Below are 12,175 nucleotides of genomic sequence, written 5' to 3'. Positions count from 1 at the left end.
CTCCTCCTGAATTCAGCATCACGGGGCCAAGAGTGCAGGGGGCTCAAGAGGGACTTCCAGGAGGCCACTGGGCTGAGCGGAGAGGGAACCAAGGCAGATCAGGGTTCAAACCTGGCTCCCCACTTTCAGCTGGTGCCCGGAGGCTTCGCCTCACCTTGAGAAGTCTCTGAGGCCTCGTGTAAAGCGGGGGTGGTTGGGAGGCTTCTGCAAGAGTCACGTGGGCTCATCGCAGGCCCTGAGTGTCTGCTTCTCCACCTCTGGGGAGGAGCTCATACCCCTGGCCACGTCACTGCCCAGAGGAGTCCACCCCGATGGCCTGGGCCTTAGGGTCCCCACAGCTCCCAGGAGCAGGGGCTGCATCCCCGCCTCAGTTGGTCTTGTTTCGGTCATCACCCCCGGGAGTCAGGGAAGGGGGATGAGCTCCGGCTTTCTACTGTGCTCACACAGCGGAGGAAGGGGCCGCTGCTTCTTTTTTCTTTAAGACTTTTTTTTGATGTGGACCATTTTTCAAAATGTTTTTATTGAATTTGTTATAATATTGCTTCTACATTTTTATGTCCCCCCCCCTTTGGTCACATGGCATGTAGCATATTAGCTCCCTGAGCAGGCATCGAACCCACACCTCCTGCATTAGAAGGCAAAGTCTTAGCCACTGGACCCCAGGGAAGTCCCGGAAGGGGCTTCTTGAATTTCATACACTTGCACCTAAAACATTCTGCTCTGGAAACCCCCCCAGTCACTGTGGATTTTTGGATTTTTCTGGTCAGAGAGACTACCAGAATCAGATACGCCGGTCTGTCCATCCGTTGGTCTGTCCACTTGCCTCTCTGCTCCATCCCCCTCCCCACCCACTTGCTTATCGAGGCATCCATGGACAATCCTGTCCTCAAGGATGTCGGGCTGGGAGGGGCAGAAAGCCCAACAACAGGTGTCATTGTGTAACACATACCGGGCAGTGTGCCAAGCGCTGCATCTACTCAAGCGTTCTCCACTGGGGGCAGTTTCGTCCCCCGGGGGACATTTGGCTGGCAATGTCTGCAGACACTTTCGGTTGTCACAGCTGGAGGCCAGAGGCCAGAAAGGCTGGTACATCTCCTGTAGTGGCCCCAACACAGAGACCTCGCAGCCTGGACACGAGGCTGAGAAACCCTGACCTACATCTCGGGTCCCATTCACGTCAGCTTTATAAGGTAGGTGCCCTTTCATCCTCTGCTCTATAGGGGAAGAGACTAAGGTTCAGAGAGGTGAAAGGCTCTCAGACAGGACCCGGCGGGCCCAGACCTCATGCCCTGACCGGTGTGACAGGAGTTGTGAGCAGTCTGCTCAGGGCAGCCCAGGGAGGGGTGATCAGCTTTAGACTTGAACCCAGCCGCTCTGTCCTTGGGTTTTAGAGTGCAAAGTTTGGACGAGGTAGCTTGTTCAGTTCCTAAGTCATGTCCAAGGTTTGCATGAGCCAGGGAGATGGGCTAAATGAACACTTGAGGTTCTGTTTAGCTTCAGATTCCAGGAAAGAAGTCTTCCAAGGAAGAAGACTGGGAGACCTCAGCCAGATGAAATGGGTGGGAAGGCGAGGGCTTGTGATGCCCTTTAGGATGGAGAGTCCATTTCTTCACCCGTTTAATGAAAGTTTCTGAGTTGTATCTGTTAGTTGCTCAGTCATGTCCGACTCTTTGTGACCGTATGGACTGTAGCCCGCCAGGCATCTCTGTCCGTGGAGTTCTCCAGGCAGGAATACTGGAGTGGGTTGCCATTTCCTTCTTCCAGGGATCTTCCCGACCCAGGGATCAAACCCGGGTCTCCCACACTGCAGGCAGATTCTTTACCGTCTGAGCCACCTGGGAAGCCCCGAATTCGACTTGTTGACTAAGAAAAAATGCCCAACCTAAAAACTGATAATTCTGTTTTACTTGGAGGACTTACTGAGGACTGAAGCCCTGCAGGATGCTCTCAGGTAGCTCTGAGGGTCTGCAGAGGACAGCGAGGAGCCAGGATGCATGGGAGTGTTTGCAACAAAGACCAGAGAGTGAGACCCTCAAATGTCACTGTCAAGAAAACCAGGTTGATGAAGTTAGCGCTTTTCAGTGTGTGAGAGATGCAAGAGGCTGGGCTTGTTGACATCGTTTCTTCCATGTGCGCTTCAGCTCTCTACAGCCAAGTCCTGTTCTTTCCCCTGAATCCCCCAGGGCGCGCCATCGGGGTGCCCCGCATCTGCTGCCCTGGTGGCTGTCACACCCTTGTTTACCGACCTGGCTGGTGACGTCCATCTACATACCCCAGGCCGGGACCTGTCCCCTTCAAGGGGGCAGAACAAATCGTTACACATGTTACAGGAGCAGGTGAAGTAAACAGGAGGCACAGACAGAGAAGGATGTGGCAGGGGGCCGTCCCTGCCTGAGTTGAGCTCTGAGGGACGACCAGGCAGACCTGGCCCCGAAGGGGGTCTCCCAGGAGGGAGAAGCAGGCTCTGAGGCCGGGAAGCCCTCCAGGCTGGGAGCAAGGCCCCAGCCCCGCCGCAGCTACTCTTTCCCCTGGTTCCCCAAACTGGCTGTCTTCAGGCTCCAGACACTTCCGGACAGCTGCTCCCTGCCCCATGCATGCAAAAGACAGCTCGGGGTGCCCATCAAGCCTGGCTGTGCTCATTTGCATGTATGCAAAATGCACAGATGGAAACTCACATGTGGAAATACACCCAAAGGTGTGTGCCCGCCCCCCGCCCCAGGCAGATGCATTTATAACCCCCTGCTTGCTTACAAAATAGGGAAATAGAAAACAAGAAAGTCAAAGGCTCCCTTGTATTCGAGCCCAGATGCACTCACCTCGGAAGCTTGTCCCTGCCCTCCGCCGACTGCCCGTCAGTTTAGAGTCCCAACCCAACCCCAGGCCCCTCAGGGGACAGGAGAGCCTCTGGCCCTCACGTGGGTTTGATCTTGTCCCTGGGACCTGCCCTCACTTGGACCCCAGCTGCTCCCCCTTGCAGCCGCCTCTCTGGACCAGACGCGGCTAACTCCTCCTTCCTTCCAGGAGATCGGCTGCTTCCCGGAGGCCCAGGCCCCTCCCCCGAGGCGGAAGACGACCCTGGCGAGGGCTTTGAGTTTGACGACAGCGATGATGATGAGGACACCAATGCCGGCCCCGACGTCCCACGCTCTGCGCCGGAGACTGAGGCAGACACACCCCTGATCCACTTGGACTCTGCCCCCGTCATTGGTAAGGTGCTCTGGGAGCCTGATGTCTTCACGGCTCAGGGTCTGCAGGACTCCAGGGGGCTCAGGGCTGCCTGGAGGCTTCCGGCTCCCGGTGATGCCTCGTGCTGTCCCCAGGACGCAGGGACCAAAGAGAGACTGTTGGGCGGAAGCTGCATCCCATCGCCTCCCTTGGGCCCTGGAGATTCCTAGCATGCCTGCAGCATCTGGTGCGCGCTCGCATGTCGTAAATGGAAGCGACTGGCCGTTGGTTATGCTTCGGGGACACTTACTGCCCAGGGCTTGTTTCTCCCAAGCTCCCCCTCCCCGCAGCTCCTTCCAGGGAGTCACCCCAGCTGGAGCAGCCTTGCCCAGAGCCCTGTGGGCGGGAAGGCCCGATAAGACCGTCCCCAGGAGGGACTGGGGACTAGCCCAGCAGGAACTTCCTGCAGGCTTGGGGGCAAGGAGCTCCTTGGGGAGCTGAGGGTGGGGGCAGGCGAGAGCTGGCAGGGGGACCAGTTCTGGTAGAATGTGGGCCATGGCCACGGGGTGGGGTCCGGCAGGACAGGCAGGGGAGCTTAATGACAGTGTGGGGCTGGGGGAGGCTGGGGATGGGGCGGGGTGTGCTGAGTCCCTTGGGCCGCCGGCCTGATGGACGCTCCTGTTCACCTCCCGCAGACCTAGAGCCCAAGCCAGAGCCCGCACAGCCCCAGACACAGTAAGTGAGCCTCCTTCCTTTGCTTTGGCGGCTGGAAAATGGGAAGAGACTGGGCGGGAGGTGTGGGAAGGGGTGGAGCTGCAGCCATAGGGGCTCAGGGCAGTCCTTGGCTAAGGACCTACTGGGCCAGAGGGGAGAGGTCAGTCCTGAAATGTGTTACTTTTTCCTTTATTTTCCCCACAAGCCTGTGAAATAGAAAGCAGGTCTTGCTCCACACCCTGGCTTTGTCCCTTGCCAGCTGTGTGGCTGGAAGGAGTCACAGAAACACTCCAAAGTCAGGCTGTGTGTGTCAGTCGCTCAATTGTGTCCAATTCTTTGGGACCCCCGTGGACCGTAGCCTGCCAGGCTCCCTCTGTCCTTGGGGATTCTCGAGGCAAGAATTCTGGAGTGGGTTGCCATTCCCTTCTCCAGGGGATTTTTCCCTACCCAGGGATTGAACCCGGGTCCCGTGCACTGCAGGCAGATTCTTTACCATCTGAGCCACCAGGGAAGCCCCAAAAGTCAGACTGTTGGTATGCAAGGTGGAAACAGTGAAGTGTCCCTTGCACTGGATTGTAGCTGGGAATTAATAGCTCTCTGGTGTCACCCGTTGTCCTGGTCTTTGCCATCGCTGTTTTTCTGCTCCCTTTCCCGTGACTGTTGTTGGGGACTCTGCCCTTCTCCACCTGGGAGCCTGCCTGAGGCAGGGCAGCCTAACCACCAGACGGTGCATTTGGGGGTTGGGGGCCATACAACCCAGGTCTCTAAGAGCTCTGGTCACGGCTGCTCACTGCCAGGCTCTGGGGACCTGGGGCTTTAGAGAGTCCTTTCCCCTGGCAGCTCAGATGGTAAAGAATCTGCCTGAAATGCGGGAGACCTGCGTTCAATCCCCGGGTCAGGAAGACCCCCTGGAGAAGGGAATGGCAACTGACTCCAGTATTCTTGCCTGGAGAATCCCATGGACAGAGGAGCCTAGCGGGCTACAATCCATGGGGTCTACAGTCCATGGGGTCACAAGGGTGGGACATGAATGAGTGACTTTCAGTCTCACTTATAAGGAAAGCCTCAGTGGTTGATGGCCCTGGCATCTGGGACCTTGAGTTTAAATCCTGGTTGCTTGGGTTGGGAGGTGGGGACGATCTGAGCCTCCTTTTATTTTCTTGGAGTGAGCTGAACCTGGGGAGCTGACTCAGGCAGGTGTTGCCAACCTGGAGATGCGGCTTGTGGCCCGGAGGCCCTGGAGCCAAGGCAGTTCTGGATTCAAATTCTAGCCGAGGAGAGCTTGTTTGTGCTCATCTGCCTGATGGAGTGGGAGGCCCCAGGATGGTTTCTGCCGGGCCTGCCCCTGCATGACTGATTACGGCCAGAAATAGGGGCCAGGCTCTCCTCCCTGACTGGAGACATGAAGTGAATCAGTGCTCTGGCACTGGCCTGGCAGTCCCGTCCTGGGTGACCTCCCAGGGGTTGTGTCCCTCCTGGGTGAGCCAGGCATGAAGCCGCCTGCAAACTCCATCTGGGCAGGGATACGGACGCGTCCAGGTGGGACACAGGAGACGGGGTGCTGATGGGGAGGGGCTGGGGGGTCGTGGCTGAGCAAGGGAGTGTGAATTCACCAGTGGAGAGAGGGGAGGGGTCTGTGTAGACAAGGAAGCCGCTGAGGGGCCTGTGTGTGCGTGCGTGTGTGTGTGTGTGTGTGTGTGTGTGTGTGTGTGAGAGAGAGTGCGAGAAGCTGTGTGCAGCCAGCCAGGGCTCCCCTCCCAGGGGTCTGGCTCTTGGCTTTTCTCCGGACACCCTCATTCCCTGGTCTCTGGGTCAGGACATGGCAGCCCGGCCTGGCCCTGCCCACCTCTTCGGTGTGTCCTGGAGGCTTGGTGACGGTGGCCAGAGGGGGTGTCTGGCCGGCACTGGCCCTGCCCAGAGGCCTGGTCGTGGCGGCCCCGGAGCTGGTGCTGTGCTCTGTCGAGATGGCCCAGCAGGTCACCGGGTTCTGGGGAGGAGCCCAGCCTCCGCTTTACCCACGGCCCGCCCTCCACCTGCTCCTGGAGTCAGCCCAGCCCCTGTGAACACCAGCTCCCGAGCTTCCAATCCTCCCTGAGCCCTTCGCCAGCCGGGTGGCTCTGCGCTGCCTGGGAAGCTCTCTGGAAGGTGGAAATGGCACCCTGAGGAATGAGAGGCTGGTGGGGAAGCGCTCCGTAGCCACAGTGTTTGCTCCTGCCCCGCTCCTGACCAGCCTGGATGTCCCCAGTGCCGTGGGCCGGGGGGCAGAGTGCACCGGGCCGCTGAGTCCTGGCTGGGCCTGCACCCCCAGCAGCTGTGGTGGTTAAAGACCCTGCCTGCCAGCGCAGGAGGCTTAGGAGACTCAGGTTCCACCCCCGGGTCGGCAAGAACCGCCCCCCCCCCCCCCCCCCGGAGGAGGGCGTGGCAACCCACTCCAGTGTTCCAGCCGGAGAATCCCATGGACAGGGGCCTGGCAGGCTACAGTCCTTAGGGTAACAAAGAGTCAGAGACAACTAGAGGGACTTAGCATGCGTGTGAAGAAGCATCACTTTGAGATCCCTCTCTGGGGCAAACATTCATGGCCCCGCGGAATGTTGACCCGGAGACTTCCAGTCCAGCCCTTCACTTTGCAGGCCCGGAGACTGAGGGGCGGGCCTGCCCCCAGGCACCCGGGGAGCCTCCTCCAGAGTCTCTGCTGCTCCCAGCTTCGCTCCCTCCCTTCCTGGTCTCCGTTTACTTAAGTTCCAGCTCCTTCTCCAGACGGTGAATTTCCACTCTGGTCTCCTCTGGGAGAAGAGCCAGTCCAGATCGCTTTCCTTCTCTTTGTTATCCGAGAGAAAGGGGGAAAAAATTTTGATTTTCTTTCTTTTTTAAAAAAAATTTACCCCAACCTAGTCACTAAGCAAACATTGCTTTGAAAAAACAAAACTCCCAAGTGGACGACATTTCACCTCTTTTCACTGCGTTTCCTTCACGGTCCCTGCCCCGAGGCTTGGAAATGGCCCTGGGCTTTGCTGGGCTGCCTGACTCCTGAGCCTGTTAGAGTCACTGCCCCCATCCGGCCGGGCTGCTGCCTCCCCGGCGTGGGGAGGGAGGGAGGCAGGGCCGCTCCTCACCGTCTGCATCCCAGGCGGGAGCTCGGAGTGTGAAGTGAGGCCTGGAATCCGGGGTTCGAGGGCCGGGAGCTTGGTTCTGAGCTGCACGGAGCTGGCTTCAAGTCTCAGCTGTTACTCACCAGCTGGGTGTCACTGGGAAAGTTGTTTTCTGAAAGTTCTTTTTTAATCAATAAAACGGGGATGATAAATCACTAACACGGGATGATTCTGTGAGGTGTACATAAATCAACGTTTATTCGGTGCTGTCTTCTCCTGGCGTGTGTTGGCTGCTCCAGATGTATTTGCTGCTGTTCTTCTGGGTCCTGGTCTGAATGTGACGTTAGGGGAACTCGCTGGGGCCTGCCCCCGAGGAGTCAGCAGCCCTGGGTCTGAGCCATCTCCCTGACTGTGCTACAGAGGATCACAGCTGGGCCAGCTGGGCCTATGTCATGAGGAGGCCCGAGACCGCTGGGGGGTCCAGTGACCTGGGCAGGGCCGCTGGGTCCATCTCTGGCCTTGAGGCCTGAGGACTTCCCGGTCCCTTCACCTGGAGGGGGGGCATTGCCTGCTGGAGGCGGCCAGGCTGATGGGGAAGCAGAGTTGAGGGCATTGATGCCAGTGTGCTGTGCTAAGGCCCCTGGGGCGAGTTCAGGGTCATCCCCGCCTCAGTCCAGGGGTGAGCATGGCTGGGACCGCGCCCATCCTTCACAGTGCCCGGCGGGCCGCGGCCGCCTCCTCTCTCCGCGGCCGCCATGGTAGCAGCTGCTGCTGATGGTAGCGACGATGGTGGTGGTGTTTACTGCGTACCAGGCACCAAGCTAAACGCACAGTCCCATTTGCGTCTCCCCTCTCTAGGAAGTGGCCAGTTTGTTACCCATTCATAGGTGGGGAGATCGAGGCTCAGGGAAGTTGGGCTCTGCCCCCCAGGAGTCAGACAGACCTGGCGTTGCAGACAGATTGTGCCTGTTCATTCACCAGGGCTTCTCTGAGCAGAGGCCAGCTGTTCGACCATCACGCTAGCCGCAAGGGTGCACTGACGACTCTGGGTCCTCGCTCAGGACCCGAGACCTTGGTTCTTGCTGGGGGATGTGGCCGGCTCCACATGGACAACCCCCTTCTGTGTGTGTTTACTGGGGGTTAAGAACTCTGCTTCCTGTGAGAGCTGACTTGACCTCTCTGAGCTCTTGGGAGAGTAGTTTTAAGCTGTCACTGGAATGACGCATAGACCCCACCTGGGGAGCCAGGCAGAGTGGCCTCGACTCTGCCTGTGTGCTTCTGTGCTGTTCCCTTGAGACGGAAGCAGTCAGGCAGCCCCCTCCCCTCGGGCCCACACGGGGTCTTGTGATGGTCGAGGGTGGGGTCTCTCTCCTCCTGCAGGGTGGCTCCGTGGGGACAGGCGGTCTTCGCGGTGGTGGGGGGGTATTTTGTTTGCTGCTCGGTCCTCACGGCTTAGCTCAGAGCCCATCCAGGGCCGGTGCTGAAGGCATCCCCGTTGAATGAACGAGGGTTCCGATGGGCAGGGGGCAAGTAGGGTCTGCAGGGCGATTCTCAGTGTCTGTGAAAAGGAGCCCAAACTGTGCGGAGGCAGAATCTCTGAACCAGGCTCTGACTCGAGGCCAGCGGGGCGAGGGCAGGCCAGCGGGAAGGGAGGCCGCCAGCAGAGGCGCTGACCCGGCCGATGCCGTGGGGCCAGCTGCCCCCTGAGCGCTCTGAGCTGTGCGTCTCCTCTCCCCGTGACGCAGCCCAGGCAGCGGGGCCACCCGTTGTGCCCATTTTGCAGGTCAGAACTGAGGCTTAGAGCATTGAAGCAGTTTGCCCGAGATGTGGCCCAGCTGGTCAGTAGCGGGGCTGGAGCCCGTCTGACTGCAGAGCCATCCGTCAGTGCAGCCTGCGGCATCGGCCTTTCTGGTGCACTTTGAACCCCGTGAACTCAGGGCCTCCGTGAGCGCCCAGCACGGGTTTCTGGCTCCCTGTTTTCCTGGACGCAGGCTGCCTCTCACCCCTGAGCCCTCTGGATTTGTTTGCTTTTCTTGCCCGGTTTTGCTGTCATCCCCACAGCCCTCTGCGGCCTTGGCATTTCCTGTTGGCTCCCAGCCTAGCTGCAGGGACTCTTAGTGGCTCCTGGGGGCCCTGTCCTGCCCTTTCCTGGTTTATCCAGGCAAGATGGACTGTGCTGCCCACGGGCTGGCATCACCTGGGTGGGCCCCGTGGGATCTCGAGGATTCCCATGCGGGGGGCGGGGCAGGGTCAGAGAGGGATTGAAAGATGCTGTGCTTTGGCTTTGAAGACGAGGAGGGGCCACGAGGCAGGGCTGCTCCAGAGGCCGGAAGGAGACAGGGAATAGATTCCCCCTGAAAGCCCCCAAGGAGCCAGCCCCGCCAACACCTTGCTTCTGCCCCAGTGAAACGCTCTGTGGGTGCCTGACCTCTGTGGCCGCAGGATGATGCACCGGTGTGAAGTTGCTGAGGGTGTGGTCGTTTGTCACAGCCGCAGCAGGAGACCAACGCAGCGGCCCTGGGAAGGGGGGCCGATTGTGGGTCCCCTAGTGCAGCCCGAGAGAGCCCTCACGGCTCCCAGGGGCTTGAGCAGCTGGCGGTGGCGCTGGGTTCACAGCCGGGGGGTGGGGGTCAGGCAGGGGCTCTGTCTGCTCTTCCTCCGGAGCCCCCTGCCCACCCAAGTCAGCTCTTCAGCCCCGTTCTCCACCCCTCCAGCCTGCCTCTCTGTACTGAGTGCCTGCCGCGTGCCAGGCACTGTGGTGACCAAGGCGGATAGTGCTGCCCCCGGGGTGCTGATGGGCGGTGCCTGGGTGCGCTTATCAGCTCTGGAGCCGCGTAATAATGGCCTGCACGTCTTCTGCACGTATTACTCACCAGGCCCTGTTCTAAGAGACTCGCCCGCCTCCATTAATCCTAAAGACACTCTGGTGGGGGCTCTGTCATCCCCGTTTTATAGGCGCAGAGAACACACGTCGTCAGCCTGAGGTCACGGAGCCGGGAGGAGGCAGAGCCTGGGTGGCACCCCATCGGCTTCCAGACCCTTCCAGTGTCAAGCTCTGCGCTCCCACAGGGATCTGGCTTCGATCCCGCCGGCCCTCCACATCCGGGACCCGGTCGTTGTCTGATCTGCCTAACCTTCCGTGTGGTCCCTGTGAAGCGGAGGCTGGATGAGACGTGAGGACCAGACGCTGTCAGCGAGCTGCTCGCCTCACTCAGCGTCTCCGAGGGGTGCGGGTGTGTCCGGGGCGGCTCCAGGCCACCGAGGGGCCCTGCACCGGCCAACCGTTGCTCAGTGTTCCCTGGGGTGTTTGCCTTCTCCCTTTCTTTCTCTTGATTTCTTTTTTTGGTAATAGTCGTGCATATTTATTATAGAAAAGTTGGGAAGTACAGAAGATGACATACTAAGAGTGACCTTTAATTCTAGCACTGTGTGTTCCTGCTCGGCTTCTCTGCTGTGTATATGAAGTGCGTGCGCACACACACACACACAGACACACACACACATTTTGTGGACCCATGGTTTTATTGCATGTGCTGGTTCCCGGCTCACCTTTTGATCTAATTACAGAGGGTGAGCGTTTTCCCACGGGAAGCTGTAGTCAGCACCCCACAAGGCTCTTGGCTTGCTAGGAGAGCTGTGTCTCTCTGGGGTGTGACCTCAGAGCAGATGTCAGGCAGGGGGTGCGTGCACCCCAGGGCAGAAGGCTGGGTCTGCGCAGTGGGACCAGGGTCGAGTGTTGAGAAGGCTCCCCGGGGGTCTTGGTACTCACCCCCAGTGAGGGCTGTCTTATAGACACCATGTTGGGGGCCCCTCCTCCGACTTCCCTGGGGGTTCTGCCCCTCTCTGTTCATTCCATAAGTGGAATTGTGACCATGTGGGGGGCGGCACGGGACAGGAGGGCCCAGGACCCTTCCGTATGTGAGGTGTGGCCGGGCTGCGTGAAGAGATGAACGCGCGCAGGGACCCCGTGACTGGGGGGGTGGAGGGGAGGGGGGAGGGAAGTGGTGTCCTGGGCAGACCCTCTGCCGACAGGTCCTCTTCATCTACTCCTTCTTGGAACCCTAAGAGGGAGGTACTGCCGCCCCATTTCACAGATATGGAGACCGAGGCACAGGCTGGCACTAGCAGCTGGACATGTGTTATCACTCAACCCTCACGGCAGGAAGCAGAGCAGCTGTTCACCCTGTCGCACGGCAGCCCCGGGACGTTAAGCCGCTGTCCTGGTCTGCAGCCACGGGCGTAGCAGCGGTCTTATCCAGGGCTGCTGGCTCCGGAACGTGTGTGTCTTCCCCCTTAAGTCTCAATCCCCAGTTCTCCACCCTGTCGGCACGTTGGAGCAGCAGGGAGCTTTAAATATGCGATCCCTGGGCCCCTCTGGACCAACAGGACGGAATCTCGGAGGTGGGGCCCGAGTCGAGTCTCAGAGGAGCTTCCCGGGGGACCACAGTGAGCGCGCTGGGAGCCTTCTGCCCAGGTGACTTCCAGGGGCCTCCTGGCGTTAATGTGCCACACGAGCTAGAAAATGGCCAGGCTGACACCTGGCAGCAGGCTTCACCCGGGCCAGCGGGGTTTGCCTTCTTCTGCGCCTCTTGGATTTCGGGAGGGTGGGAGTGGTGCTGTTGGAGGGGCGTCTCTCCAGGGGGTGATGCCGGGAGTCGGGCCCGCGTCGGGCAAGCCCCGCCACCCCAGCCCTCCCTGCCGTCTGCTGCAGACTGGGTGTGCTCGAGGCCTCATAAGGCTCATGTTATTCTGGTCTTTTCAGTCCCTAAAGGTGGAATTCTTTCCTCTTTCATATTTTTCATACCTTGTCCTGAAAAGGGCTTCCCCGATAGCTCAGTTGGTAAAGAATTCGCCTGCAATGCAGGAGACCGCGGTTCGATTCCTGGGTCGGGAAGATCCCCTGGAGAAGGGAAAGGCTACCCGCTCCAGTATTCTTGGGCTTCCCTTGTGACTCAGCTGGTTAAAGAATCTGCCTGCCATGCGGGAGACCTGGGTTCCATCCCTGGGTTGGAAAGATCTGCTGGAGAAGGGAAAGGCTACCCACTCCAGTATTCTGGCCTGGAGGGAAAAGGGCATCAGGAACACTGTGTGTGTGTGTGTGTGTGTGTGTGTGTGTGTGTGTGTGTCTAGGTGTGTGTGTGTGTGTGTGTGTGTGTGTGTGTGTGTCTAGGTGCCTGTCTGTGCCCAGCCAGCCAGGATCCTCAGAT

At 59.4% G+C, this 12,175-nt stretch overlaps 1 protein-coding gene across 9 annotated transcripts in view; it reads left to right on the top strand.

The window, feature by feature from the left end:
• Positions 1-12,175, top strand: part of ARHGEF10L (Rho guanine nucleotide exchange factor 10 like) — a 159,987-nt gene that overhangs the window by 50,621 nt on the left and 97,191 nt on the right. For all 9 annotated transcript variants that reach the window (XM_027522159.1, XM_027522163.1, XM_027522176.1 and 6 more), the window contains exons 3-4: positions 3,022-3,207; positions 3,861-3,900. In XM_027522159.1, the coding sequence (XP_027377960.1) occupies positions 3,022-3,207; positions 3,861-3,900 (226 nt within the window). The remainder of the gene's footprint in view (positions 1-3,021; positions 3,208-3,860; positions 3,901-12,175) is intronic.

This window comes from Bos indicus x Bos taurus, chromosome 2 (assembly GCF_003369695.1).
Source record: "Bos indicus x Bos taurus breed Angus x Brahman F1 hybrid chromosome 2, Bos_hybrid_MaternalHap_v2.0, whole genome shotgun sequence".
Taxonomy (NCBI): domain Eukaryota; kingdom Metazoa; phylum Chordata; class Mammalia; order Artiodactyla; family Bovidae; genus Bos; species Bos indicus x Bos taurus.
The sequence above is the reverse complement of the archived record's forward strand: the minus strand, read 5'-3'. Positions and strand labels throughout refer to the sequence as shown.